The sequence below is a fragment of the Anopheles gambiae genome, chromosome X, assembly GCF_943734735.2.
Source record: "Anopheles gambiae chromosome X, idAnoGambNW_F1_1, whole genome shotgun sequence".
Lineage (NCBI taxonomy): Eukaryota > Metazoa > Arthropoda > Insecta > Diptera > Culicidae > Anopheles > Anopheles gambiae.
The window spans coordinates 25,588,959-25,604,371 of NC_064600.1; the positions used below are offsets into that span (position 1 = coordinate 25,588,959).

Consider the following 15,413-nt stretch of genomic DNA (forward strand, 5'->3'; position numbering starts at 1 on the left):
AGATTTTGGTACATTTCCTGCGCAGGAAACTGCTCGAATTTGCGCAGCGGGCAGTTGCAAACCGACCAGCGATAGAGGTGTACACTTTCTTATTCAAATTTCCACCAAATATCGCAGCCAGCCCCTTTTCGTGAATATATTTCACACCTGTATATAAGTGACAATATTTAAACACATCTTTCGAGATGTTGCAATCAAAATCAAACACTAATATTCTTGCACAAAAAAAAAGCCCTGACACACAACATTTCTTCTCAAATCAATCACCACGCCTCGCCCGTGAATGATGTACGCAGGCCTTCAATACAGAACCGTTTTTGCGCCAAATAAGAATAAGAAATATATTAAGTGCAAAATGTGTAATGAGCATAAATGTTAGTGTTGCAAATGCAACTCCGTCGGCTCCTCGACGGCTGCGAACAAAATATAACGACCGTTTCACTAACGTACTAATCTTCAATATATTTAAAAACGGACCAACCGATTATAAAAAGACAAGCTTAGATTTCAGTAGTTTTAAAAAAACGCGATCTATCGTTCGCTAACTTTTAAAGAGACCGTTTGTTCTGCGCACGGTGTATTTATCCCTTTTTTCCGGCGATGGCCGTTGCGCCATCGCGTTACGCAGCGAACGTTGCCCTTTCTTAAATGTTCGAAATTCGAAGATCGATCTTGTCACCCTATCTAAATGTCTAAACCTATCTCCTGTCATTTAGCTTATTTACATTCCGCATGCCATAATAAAGGACACGCGGTTTGTCGGCACGGTTACTCATAACAGTTAGAGGTGGCGTTGCTGCAGGATAAGGTTCAGGCATTTCAACAGAAAGTGTAGATATAGCATGTTCAAGGATTAAAAGAGAAACAAAGGTTGAATAAGAGGATAGAGTGTTTTTAGGTAGAACTATTATTTTAAACTTTAAATTTTAATCACCTTCCCTTATCCGGAATGGATAAGCCTTTTTCTCAGTGTATTGTTGCACCATAAGGCATCTTCTCTCCAAATTTCAGCAAAATCGGTAGGGTGCTTCATTTTTAACAAAATATTCACATCAATATATCTTGATGAAACTGTCAAAAAAAGTGAAAGGGTAGCGGAAGAAGGGGATGTAGGGGTTAAAGGAGCACAAAAAATCATATCCTATACTACTATAAACTGTCTATGTAGCTTAATTGGCTCAAATCAACGTTTTAGTTATATCTTAATGTAAAACATACAGTACATACAGACAAATACGATACAAAAAAGCCTTTCATTTTTATTGATAAGAAGAAGATAAGAAGATGAATTTAATTCTTCATCTTGTATTTGGAGTAACGTCTTACGCGGACATGCCGGACTATATAGGCTTGCGAGACTTAATTCATTATCACGCAGCCGGATAGTCAATCCTTGCTACGGAAGGACGGTATATTCTAGGCTTGAACCCATGACGGTCATATTGAGTCGTTCGAGTTAACGATTGTACCATTGAAGCGCTCCGATGAAGTTGAAGGATGAAATTAAATAACATATTAATTTGAAATAACGGAAAATTAAACCCAATCGTTCAGGTGCCGTTCAACACGGTGATACAATTAATAAATTCTGCTACATGCCTTTTATCTATAGTATTCAACACGTGTCAAAAATATGTGATTTTTTTAAACATTGAAAGGCGAGGCCGTATTGCTTAACCAATTAATTTATTGAAAGCTATAATTTAATGAATTTTAATTAAGCTGTAATTGCAATTGTTCATTGACATTTGAATGATCAAACCCATAGTTGAAACAAGAACTGAAACCTTAAACCTTCGAGTAATTTACATTCAATAGTTAATTTATTCTTAAATATGTTATCTCAGCAATCTGAAACGAATCATTAAATAATTTTGATAGCAAACAAAAGACAAAAATTACGACAAAAATACGCTTTTTCAGGCTAATCGAAGACTAATCCTTACCCAACTACAAAATAGATCAAAATAAATTGTGATGAGAAAAAAAACAATTGTTTAACTATGAATTCACAACCGGTATCGCGAAGCAATAGACACATTTTACACCGTTTTCGGGCCTAAATAAACAATGTTAAGTCGCTTTTGAACATTAGCCGACATCGCGAAAAAATGACACATATTAACATTCTTTTAAGGTTCATTTTGCTTTAACAGAGTTCATTAGTTGTTCATTCATGCGTTTGTTTTTGCAAACATTTAACCACTGCTCAATATCGTGGCAAACATTTAACATTTGCAAATATTTAACCACTGCTCAACGACACATAAAAAAAAAACACAGGGAATAAATTCGAGCATTATAATTAAACGACTGTTAATTAGTATCGCATACACTCTTAGTGATCGTTTATTTAACAACGGTCTAGACTCGAAAAAATTAACAAAAGAACTCAATGCGTTCGTGATGCCAAATTCGAGCAATTTTAACGACTCTGGTTAATTTTTAACGATTGTTAATTTTTCGCGATTGTGTAAGGGCCATCTTTTTCGCGGCAATAGGTTAAACAAAGTCGAGCAGCACAAAAAACGACTATTCATTTGTATCACGTACGCCAGCGGTCGAAAAGTCTGACCCACCGCGACATTCAATCTGGACCGCGAAAAATAAATGCCAGATAGAAGATTTTGAAAGATAGAAAGAACCTATTACTATAAAACATACTGAACATCTTTTAATATGATATTTCATACCGTCGAATTCTTCCAAATTTAACTATCGATTGACGGACTAATCAAAATGATGGAACTCAAGGTTAAATTTCCTGTATATTTCATTACAGGGTTTCGAATCATATAAGGGAATAGTTCAACCACTTAGGGGAATGTTCCAAATCGGTAGGGGAATGTTGCAAGCAAGCTGTGGATGTTTGCAATCACTTAGGGGAGTTGTGCAATCGATTAGGGGAATGTTGCAAGCGTACTGTGGAGCTGTCATCAGACTGTGGGTGCCGGTGTAAAAAGCTACGAATTGATACCGATGATGTTTTTTTTTTTTTTTTAACATCGTTTGGAGTTGTTTTCGTGTGGGATTCTGCTGTACACATGATAAACTAAATAAATCCTGCTGCGGAGCCATAATTAAACATGATAAGTTAGTAAGATTGACGAAAATATTTTAAGGTATTTACAGCGGCACCCACAGTCTGGCACGCTTGCAACATTCCCCTAATCGATTGCACAACTCCCCTAAGTGATTGCAAACATCCACAGCTTGCATGCAATATTCCCCTACCGATTTGCAACATTCCCCTAAGTGATTTAACTATTCCCTTATATGATTCGAAACCCTGTAACATTGTTTCTACATGACAATGGTCCTTTCCATTTTAAAATTGGAACGATTATTAAAATAAAAAAAAATTGTTGTTTTTACGAGTACAACGCTTTCTAAGAGTACAACCATGTTCAAGAAGTATGTTTTGAAAGGTATCAGATATTAATCAGTTTGTCTGGCATGGCATTAGTTATTCGTAAAGCATTAAATAGTTTTTGGTGCTTGGTGAAATGTTGGTGAATTTGTCAAGTACGTTAGCCTCAATATTTTTTCGACCGTAAAGGGTTTTATATCATCCCCAAAATATCCCCAATTATTTTGTAGTATATGAGGAACGGTTCATCAAGAAGCGACATTACTCTTGCTTTGTTGTTTTGATCGTTTAAATATGAATTATTTTGTTTCAAAAATGTTACAAATTCATAATATCGTTGTAAAAATCCTGTATTCTCCTGGCCAACAGCTTTCGATGATTAAATAAATTTGGCCCTCCACCACAACAGTTTGCCGATCGCTGATATTCACTGTTAACGATCGTTTGTTTAACGAAGGTCTAGGACTAGTCCTTAAAATTAACAAATGAACTCAATGCATTCGCGATGCCAATGTCCAGCAATTTTAAAGACTGTTAATTTTTAACCATTTCTTTCGAGATGCTGGCTAATATTGCACTATAGACTACATAGTTTCGATGGTTCTGTACTGGTTGGTGTAATAAGCTCCAAGGGATTTCGGTTGGATGGAAAACTGATCGGGGCTGCTATCGGTGTTAATCCCGTACCACCCTCCATCAGACTATCGAAGTTAAACAGTCCACTCGATGGTGTCGACATTCCAACCGATCCTCCAGCGTCAATTCTAGCGATTAATGGATATTGTGCAGCTGACTTTACATCTAAGCTATCTGGACGTGTAGGGCGACTACCACTTGCTTCATTTGATGGTTTGGTACCAGCGAAACTAACGCCTACGAGGGGAATGAAGCCACTGCTAGTCGGTGTCGGCGTTTCAAGACTCTCGGTGTGTGTATTTGAAATTTTTAGTCTGAAAATAAGAAAAGAATTATTCGTTATTACTCAATATTGCAATGTACGTTTGACGGATCAGTGCTGTACTATTGGCTAGCAATATATCAGCTTTTGAACAAGACAATATAACTATCCAAATCGAGTTTATAATAAAAAATAATAACCATTGAAAGAATATAACGCAAAAGTTCTTTGTCAGCGGTTTAGTCATTAAACCCCTGCACATCAATAATATACAATTGAGTATTGAATTTAATCACAAGGCTACGAATCGCAGAGGAATGAAGTTTATGCTAATATAAGCCGGCATCGCGAATAAAATAACACATATTACAAGTCGTATAAAGTTCATTTTGCTTTAACCGACTTCATTTGTTGTTCATTCTTGTTAAAATAATCGATCGTCAAAACAGTTAACGACTGCTCGATAGCGTATATAAGCAAACACAGCGAATAAATTCGATAAGTATAAATAAAAGACTGTTAATTCACATACATCACATACACTCTTGAAGATCGTTGGTTTAACGACGGCCTAGGACCAGTCGTTAAAATTAACAAATGTACTCGATGCGTTCGCGATGCCAAATTGGAGACATTTATAACGACTCCGATGAATATTTAGCAACTATTAATGTTTAACCATTTCGTTCGCGATCCTAGTTATAACTTTGATAGCCATTGTCATAGTAACATGCACACAATCAAGACAAATAGGACGCGAGAAGAAAAAAATTATCCTATTTGGCTGACTGTGTCATCTGTCCCTTGTCTTAGATCATACATTGCCTGCAATATGTTCTAAGGAAAATGAAGGATTCCTTAGTTTAAATCAATAACCATTCGCAGGAAGAACATTCAACAAATATTTTGCAGTGAATTACAAACATCTGTAACGAATAAAAAACTGAAATCAATAAAAAAAATGATTACACGCGTTTGTGACAGGACACAAACAAAGTATATAAATACATTATGGACACGTTAAATTTTCATAAGGATTATAATGATGAAGATGACCCACCTCTGACCCCTACAAAGGATAAAAATGTTTGAGGTATCATACGATAATTTGATAAAGCTACAAATATTCAAACGAGTAGATGTTGGAGAGCTTTATACATGTTGGAAAGCGCCTACCACAACTATATGGACAGTCGTTTTTCGCAATTTGCGGGAAATCCGAAATGTCGAAGAGAGATAGATAAAAATAGTGAATGTATTAGTAGCGCAGAATACTATTTCACATCTTTGTATATTTTATTAAATTTTTTAACATTTCCACACGCCTTTTTATGAAATATCAATTTATGGTCGTACCATAACTATAAAGACACTTCGAAAAGCAGGTTTTGTGAGCTAACTAACGCATTTGAAATTTGTTAAAAAATATTAATAACATATACTAGAAAGACTTTACAGAAACTTATTTTTAACTATGTTTAAAAAGAATTTGTATAACTTTATTAGGGTTTTTAGAGTTTTATAAAAATAATTATTTAAATGTACTTTTTAACACCTCAAAAGTTTCTAAAAAATATTTTTTCTTTGCATATAGGGTTAACGTAGGTGGTATATATAGTGGTGCTAGTACCAATAGTGGTGGTATTGTACTAAAATGCGTCTCATACGAAAAATTAACAGTTGTTACAGTCGTTGCCGCTAAATTTTGACTCTAACTCACATATTTTTGTCTTCAAGGCACCGATTTTTGACAGCGCCAATCAATTTTTGTCTCTAAGGCATCAATTTTTGACAGTGCGCATCAATTTTTGACTCTAACGCACCAATTTTTGACAGTGCGCATCAATTTTTGACTCGAACGCATCGATGTTTGACTCGAAGTCATCAATTTTTGTAACATGGCATCAAGGTTTATACTTTATGATAAAAATATACATAAATTTGATTCATTAACACAAATAAATAACGTAAATCAATTAATGTCAAAGAAAAAGAAGTTCTATATAATTCAATTAACTTATAAACTAAATAACATAAGTATTTCACAACAGTAATAGTTCTATCTTTACAACTGTGTTACTAATCTTCAATTACTTCTTCATTCTGGCAACGCGGTAGATAATTAAACAGGTTTCTGAAATGATTTTCACAATCCGTTCTTGTAATCATATCACTTCCGTTGTCTATCATGTCAATTAACATTTCCTCATTTACCGGATTTCCTCGTTTAACAATATTCTTCCATTTGCTGAACATGTTCTCTATGTTCTCTAGGGTTCAAAAATGGAGAATAAGGAGGAAGAAACAATATTTTGAACCCTACTTGAGCTTCGATCAGTTCTTTCTTTCTAACGGAATGATGGAATCGAACATTGTCCATTACTAGCACGCCAGTTGTTATATTTTTTTGTGCCAATGTGTCAAAAAGTTCCTCCAAGAACGTTACAAATGAATCTGTGTTAAATGGGAAAGGTTGGGATGAATAGGCAACAATCTCATGCTTGTTTATGGCACAACAAATTGAAATATTCCTGGATCGCAAATACGGTACCCTTTGAACCGCAGGCCTTCCTACCAAAGCTCTACCGTATCCGGATCGCATAGATACGCTGAACCCAACATCATCTATGAAAATTATGTTAGCTTCAGGCATCGCAGCTAAGTGAGCCATATACTCCAGAGCATATGTTTTCCTTATGCTAATCGTAGAGTTACAGTTTCTCCTTTCAGGTATTCTTGATGTGCGTTTGAAAGAAAAATTGAAACCTTTCATCGATCGCTGTATAGTAGCGGTGCTAACTAAAAGGTTGCATTCATTATAAAGCTTAATTTTGATATCCTTTAAGGATAAGCAGCAATCCTCATCCAACCATCTCTTTATAAATTCCTGTGCCTCTTCGCTTACTTTAGACTTGGATGGATTACCCCTTTTCTCTTTGGCGACATTTCCCTTTTCACGATATTTTTTCACAATAGCTAAAACTGTAGTATGTTTAATGTTTAAGATTTCGGAAATTTCTTTGGGGAGCTTTCCGCTGTTATGCAAATGGCACACACGTTCTCTGTCTGCATCTGTTGTAATGTTATTTTTCCTTTTCGTGCCTTCATTAAAGTCCATTTTACTCAACGCAAATTAAAAATGATAAACTGATGTAGGTATTGATAGATGTGAAGAATTTTTCGATGCCAATTTATGCTGGAAGTAAGGTTACATATATTAGAATCGAAGCCCAAATTGAAGAGTTTTTGATACACTTACCAATCACCAAAACCATGCCAATAAAATTGTACGAAATTTCGATAGTTTGTGGTCTATAAAAGTATTAACGTTTTCTCCTTTTCGGCGTGGTTTGTTTGGACTAAAATTTTACTCAAAATATCAACACTGACATTTGACACATACAGTACGTGCTTTTTAATTGCGACTCTTTTAAAATAAAAATATGTTTAAGCTTTGGGGAGTATCTTCATTTTATTCAAGTCGCGTCACGTAATTCTATAAAACTATAATTCTTGATTGTTATTGATTTCTTTGCATCTTGCTATCAATCTAGAGAAATTAGTTGTTTATGAACTGAGCGAAAAAACTTTAGAGCTTTAAACACGTACACATTAAGATACACACAAAAGCACCTACTGTTTATTCGTGGTCCTTTATAATTCGGTTTATAGCTAGCGCGTTGAAAGCTTGAAAACAAGATGCTAAAAAGATATACGTAGACATGCATGATGGTATGATACATAGAAACAAAAAATAAATATACAGGGTATTACAAGTCAGAATAGAATGTCAGCAAAACAATTTCAGAAGCTCAAGATGCAGTTTAGCTGTCAAAAGTTGTTGTTTCACCGCACCGATGCTATTTTCAATAGCGCAATTTGATTTTTAAATCGCTCAAATTGTTTTTTTTAGAGGCCTTTCGCATCGTTTTGCAAATTCAAACACGAATTTTGAGATTATTTGTATACAAATCAATTATTTAGTGCATTTCTAGCGTTATATTTATGAAACATTACGTATTTATTGTAAAAAATGAGTGTTTCTGTGCAAAAAGCTACGAGCACTTGCGTATGTAAACATGTACAATGTTTATGTAGCTTTTTGCGCAGAAAATCGCCATTTTTACCATAAATACGTAGTATTTCATAAATATAATGCTTAAATGAATAAAAGCATTGATCTCAATCATATAATCTAAAAATGAGTGTTTGAATTTGCAAAACGATGCGAAAGGCCTCTAAAAAAACAACTTGAGCGATTTAAAAATCAAATTGCGCTATTGAAAATAGCATCGGTGCGGTGAAACAACAACGTTTGACAGCTAAAGTGAATCTTGAGCTTCTGAAATTGTTTTGCTGACATTCTATTCTGACTTGTAAAACCCTGTAATTATTTTACAGGTGCTTACATAAATATTAACTAACTTATTTTGTTGCAATAATTGCGCTTTTGCTCATAAACATTAATTTATCCAACTTAATCCTCTAAAAAAAGTGAATTTGTCTCGTTTTTCTTATGTCAAAAATAGATGCCATAGAGTCAAAAATACATGACTTAGAGTCAAAAATTGGTGCGTTAGAGTCAAAAATTGATGCACACTGTCAAAAATTGATTCCTTAGAGTCAAAAATTGATGCGCACTGTCAAAAATTGATGCCTTCGAGCCAAAAATTGATGCGCACTGTCAAAAATTGATGCCTTAGAGCCAAAATTTGGTGGCAACGACTGTAAGTTATTTATGATAGTGTGTAAGGTTCGCTAGCCTTTTAAAAGGATTTAAAAATGAAATGGTGCCATTCTGTTTCTTAGTGACCGAAAAATCCATTATTTTGTGAAAGGTATCAACATTTTTCCAAAATCCTTAGGATTTCATAACGATACTCATGTTTGCTAACGTTCTAAATGACCACATAACAACGCAATTATAAGGTTTTTATCATAATTGTTATCAAATGATATTAGCTGGCATCGCGAAAGAAATGGTTTAAAATTAACAGTCGTTAAAAATTAACCAGAGTCGTTAAAAATTGCTAGAATTTGGCATCGCGATCGCATTGAGTTCATTTGTTAAGTTTAACACCTGATCCTATGCCGTCGTTAAACAAACGACTGCCACGAGCGTATGCGGTACAAATTAACAGTCGTTTAATTATACAGCTCGATTTTTTCCCCGTGTTTGCCTATATGCGATATCGAGCAGTCGTGAACTGTTTTGACGATCGTTTATTTTAACAGGAATGAACAACAAGTGAACTCAGTTAAAACAAAATGAACTTTAAACGGCTGTTAAAAAGAGTTCATTTATTCGCGATGCCGGCTATTGTTTTATTCAAATTCATTGGCTTTTGACCATATTTACGTATTTTTAAGTGTTTTTACGATAGTGCCTTTATAGGTACACCAAACAGGCATGTTCCTTTAGTGGCCCTAAATCAATAAAAACAGGTAATTTTGGTTTTTTTTCGACGACATTTTGGACATGTACTGTGTTTATTAAAATAAGCAACAAATATGAGTTTTCTGTAAGTAATTTACCAAACGAAGGCCAAAATTCGCTTATTTGGCTGAGTGAAAAATGGACTTCAAATCAAGCAAACTCTTCTGGGACAGGTGTTATTCAGTATTTTAGTCAATATTTTCATCAACCAATTTCATACATTTTTTACGATCAAATTACGAAAGAAATCTGTATTATGGCAATAATCCTTGCTATTCACACGAAAACAGCTTCAAAACTAAGTTATACTGCGACACAAAAACCTCGACAACGATTTTTTAACATAATCTAAATATTTGCAGTTATTACATACAAAGTTAAGGAATGTACTACTAGCCTGATATTTTTTTCCTCCCACCATCCACTTCAACATCGACGTTCTCACATATCGCTACAAAGTCGCAGGTCAATATTTTGAAAAAAGTGCAGACTCGTATTCTTACTTTCCTCGTATTCTTACTTTCCTCGTATTCTTACCGGCATAACAAATACTCAACTAATACATGTAAATGTAATGTAATGTAATAGTAATGTGGTAACTAATTCACAGTCCTTATTTAGGCTCATAAATAACCTTACAATTTCACGACCAAATTTTACAAGCAGACGGCTACAGGCGACTTAGTAGTGGTCTAAGATGGTGAAGCGGTTGGTGGGAGGAAAAAAATATCAGGTTACGATTACATTCGTTAACTATGTTAACAACAGCAAATATTTATTATTTATTATTCAGAAAGAACGGCTTCGGCCGTATTGTTTAATGTAAGGGTATAATCATACAATTCAAATGATTGCGAGACATTTCCTTCTCGCAATTATGGAAGGACACCTTATTCCGGATATACTCGGACAGTGAATATATTATCCAATCCTAGTCCTTCTCGAATGGCCTAATTTTTCGTAGCAGGGGTCGAGATAGTGCAATTCGTCGTCGTCCAATCCAGTTTGTTTTGTGAAGTTCATTCGTGGCAGGGGTCGAGATCGTGTTGTACGTTGTCATCCGACGTACTTGTCCGGGTTATCATATGGATTGTCTTGAAGTATCCGAAATATCCATTGCAGGTTCGATCTAATCCGTTTTGAATGATCCAGTAAGCGTAGCAGGGGTCTTTATCAGGTTTAGCTTCCAACGCTTTCGAGTGCATCTAGCATGTTTTTAGAGATCCTTTTTTACGAAGAACCTTATCCTTGCCCTTGGCGAGGATCTATATGCCGGGATCGAGGGTTAAAATCTTTGCAAGGACCTCATCCATGCAAAGATCTTCTGTCTCAAGCCGTGCCTGAACCTCCAGCCATACACATCACGCACATTTATTTATACATTCACACATACAGTCATTCATCACAAGCAAACTAGCGATTTACAACATGTAGCACAAGGACAAACAAATGGAGTATGAATGGGAAACATGACTCTTCCGGCCAACCAACCAATGCAAGCCGTCCGACGATGATACACGTTGGCACCCGACGGCACAAGCGCATGCCAACACAGACGACCGACCACCGCACAGCCAGCCACAAGAGTCTTGCCATAGGGATGTCACACAGTTAAACCGTTAGCTCTGCAGAACCCAAAGATAATCCCTAAGAGGCTCCAGTCCGACCCAGCTAGTATATCCCGGATGGGGATACCAGGAGATCTTCCCAGTTTCTCGACTGCATCCAACAAAGTGGGTCGTGCAGCGTCGTATTCCTCGCAAGACCATAGAAGATGGTCTATGTCGTGAAATCCAAGGCCGCAGCCACATGCTTTCGTGTCGACCTGTCCTATACGCTGGAGATGTGCGCCCAATGCGAAATGATTACAAGTCTAGACATCATTCGAATGAATGCACGATCCCCACAGACGTCGCGGAACTATGGTTTCAAAAAAAAACTCTAGGAGAGATCGAGTACAGGAACCTCCCAAGTTCATCCGTGTCCCACAAGCCCTGCCGGCATGTAATACAGAAAGCTTGTGGGGCCCGTAAGAACTCGTGAGGGAGGATAGGTCTATCGTAAAAAGACCCTTCCGAAGCACCCTGGCACTTGGCCAAATGGTCTGTATTCTCGTTTCCTAAGATGCCGCAATGAGCAGGCAACCATACTAGGGATATTCGAAACGATTTTTCAAACAGGGAGCTTAGGACTTTTAGAATTTCTGTTACAAAATAGTCTGGGCTCTTAATAGCCTTCACGGATTTTAATGCTTCAAGAGCACTTAGGCTGTCTGAAAAAATTACATACTGATCCGGAGGGCATGCACTTATCAACAGTAAGGCATACAAGATTGCGGCGAGTTCCGCTACATAAACTGAGTATGGTTGGCGTAATTTAAAATATGCTGTGTTGTATACACCAAACCACGAGTTGTATACATCAAAACCAATGCCCTGCTCTGATGAGGATCCGTCATTGTAAAAATGGTTTACATTTGGATGGCCATGCCTTTCCACAAAAATGTTAGGAATTGTCATCCAGCGAAGCTTATCGGGGATAGTTTTAATTACCTCCTTCAACGAGATATCTACACTTAAAATGGAACTGTAGGACTCTGATAAGCTGGCACAGATTGTATTTGGAGATGTACTAGGGTGCACCTGTAGAGAAACAAAATCACTATAGACCTCCATGATTTTGCATTTAAACCCTATCTTTTGCAGTTTTTCAAAGTTCTCGATTATTAAGGGATTTGATACTGTAGGGCGGACGAAGAGTCGAAGCGAAAGTAGCTCAAAACGCAGCTTTAGCGGCATCACTCCGTAAATCACTTCGAGTGACATGTTGTGAGTCGACTTCATGCTACCTAGTGCGATTCTAAGACAGCGATACTGAATCCTCTCAAGTCGGATTAAATGCAACTTGGCTGCCCAGTGGAAGCATATGCAACCATACTCCAAGACGGACAGTATCGTTGTCTCATATAGGTTAAGGACGTCTTTGGGATGGGCCTCCCACCAGAGTCCGATAATCGTTCTGAGAAAATTGATTCTTCTTGAACATTTCTGTACCAGATAGTCAATATGTTTCTTCCATACAGTTTTGCTATCAAACTAAACCCCTAGGTATCGAAATGATCTGGCAATAGATATCTTTTTATCATGTAAAAAGATATCGACCTTTGGGTTAACCAAATTTAAGCGTCTATTACTCTCAGTGTTGTAAAAGAAAGAGAATATCAGCATTTCCGTTTTCTCTGGATGAAACTCGATATCTAGGTTTGTGGCCCACACTTCTAAATTATTGAGTGAGGTTTGCAAAGGACTTTGAAGGTCCTTTTCGCCATACTCTGAAGCTCCATTAGCGAAGTGGAAGGCTTGAGATTTTTGACATACCTCGGCCAGTATGACCTTTTTTTTGCTTTAAGCAAGTTTTTGCACCTACGCTCCAGGCCTCTATAATGGATGTATAGATCCATGGAACTGGTGTCTCTATACCTGGCAAAAGCCTTCCGCTTCGCTGAGGGTGCCGCTTTACAATCCGCGTCCCGCCAAGGAGTGGGTGGTTTTTTTAGGCGCACTTGTTTATCGCCATAACGAGATTTGTATACTCCTCATTTACGGAGAAACTGGGTTCTACGCGGTTTAGCAAAGCAGTCATTTGGTCGCCGTATTTCGTCCAGTCGATGTTCCTCGTTAAGTCACAATAAACGGGGACTTGATCGGCTGTACGACTCCTCTTGATAAAGGAGATCTTTATTGGCAGATGGCCGCTGCCAAGCGGGTCTTGGATTACCTTCCACATAGAATCCAGCCCCAAGGACGATGAACAAAGAGATGGGTCTATTGCGCTGGGTCGTGCTATAGGTGAGGGCCCCCTAGTTGCTTCACCTGGGTTTAGAATTGTCAAACTGTGTGTGTCGCAGATATCCCTAATGATTGGTGCACGATTATCGTCTGCGTGCAACCCCAATCTGATCCATGGGCGTTAAAGTCGCCCAGGATGAAAAACGGTTTTGGTAGTACCGTTACTAGGATTTCAAGATCATCCTACGCTCATCATCATCCTTGTTGATCTTCTTTGGTTCCAGATTGGCTCCCAGTGGGATATAAATTGAAGCAATATAAACGTCAAGATCCCCTAGCTTTGCCTGGATTACGACGTATTCGATTCCCTCGGGTGTGGGGAGGGGTATTGGAGGCATTAATCATCCAAGCGGACCATCATACTTAGACATGGCCATTTTGATAACCATTGCCTGACCATTCCTCGTCGGAAAGGAAATGCCAAAGGGATCAGCCCGGAAAGGGGTTCCGCGAGGGAAAGGGAGTCTAGAAGGGATTGCATAATCTCTGTCAGGCTTGGGAGGGATTGCCTGGAGAAGGATATGGGTTCACTGGGGAAAGCCAGATTGCTAGGATTGGGTGGGTTACGGGAAGGTGGACGAGAACGAGCATCACGTGGGGGCATGGGACCCTCGGATTGGCGTTGGGTCGCATCAACGTGACGTCGAAGTGCCTTTATAAGGGGAACAATTTTGTTTTTCCGGATCCCTTTGATTGACACCCTCGGTGTAATCGATCTTTTAACTCCTGTTAGAGGGGCCAGATTGGGCAACGGTTCATTACCCTCGAGAAGTTATCGGTTATACAACGGTTATCGAACGGATTCACTTCTGAGGTTATCTTAAAACATCGGCGAATGACCTCTTTGAATTATAAAGGACGGCTTTTTATGCTCGGCCTGCATTTTGCAGTATACTGAGCAAGTAGACACCTCGTGCCATTCCTGTTTGCAATGGACGCACTTTTAGGTGTCAGCCTTGCATTCTGTCGTAGAATGCGGTCCTTTGCACTTACCGCACCTAACAGCGTTGGTACAGTAGGACTCAGAATACCCAATCTGGCTGCATTTAGATCAGGTTGCCACCTTTGTAACAAAGGGTCGACGGATGGGTACCCGCAGACCCTCGAAGTACAACGTGTTCAGCAGTACAGTTCCCTCAAAAGTGATCCGGAGTGAGGAGGTCTCACGGAACACTTTCTTTCCGTCAACAAATTTAGAAGCGTACAATTTTTTCACTTCGAGAACCTTGACACGAGGCGAGGAGTGGTAATGGAATGACACTTGTCCGTACTTAAGAATATCCTCTAAGGGGTATTCAAAGTCATCTACTACACCGAAGACTTCCACCAATCCACCGGGAATATACACCCGGTAATCCTCCCCATAGTCCGGATCAGCCACTGGCCTGCACCCGGTCCTTTGAGATGACACGCAACTTTTTTGGATGCAGTCGAATAACGTCCAATACACTCGGGAATTTATTGTAGATCGATGCAGTGATCGATCTAACATCAAGCGGCTTGTTACGGGGCATGAAGAACACACAATGTGCTCCGTTAAAAGAAGTGTGGTACGCTTTTGCCCTTGATTTTACTTCCTTTTTGGAGGAAGCATATCGCGATGTTGAGGCTAAAGGTTCATTAGAAACCTTTTTCTTCGCTATCTGCCCTGGGTCGGAACTTTTGCGCTTCACTGTAATGAAGCCTTCATCGGATTCATCTATGGGATCCGCTTCCATGGGAGAGCCCGAGCCAACAATTCAACTGCGTGGAGGACAATGATAGTAGGATAAGAGAGGATCACTTACCAAACACAGGACAAACGAGAGGAGAGCGCGCGAGATGCGAACGCACAAAATGTGAGCACGCACAAAGAGTGCG

General features: G+C 38.2%; 1 protein-coding gene across 4 annotated transcripts in view; it reads right to left on the minus strand.

Moving 5' to 3' along the window:
• Nucleotides 1-436: 436 nt before the first annotated feature.
• Nucleotides 437-15,413, minus strand: part of LOC1278707 (transcription factor kayak) — a 44,796-nt gene continuing 29,819 nt past the window's right edge. For all 4 annotated transcript variants that reach the window (XM_318333.6, XM_061647690.1, XM_061647686.1 and 1 more), the window contains one exon: nt 437-4,320. In XM_318333.6, coding sequence (XP_318333.6) covers nt 3,948-4,320 — 373 coding nt within the window. In that variant the 3' untranslated portion in view covers nt 437-3,947. The remainder of the gene's footprint in view (nt 4,321-15,413) is intronic.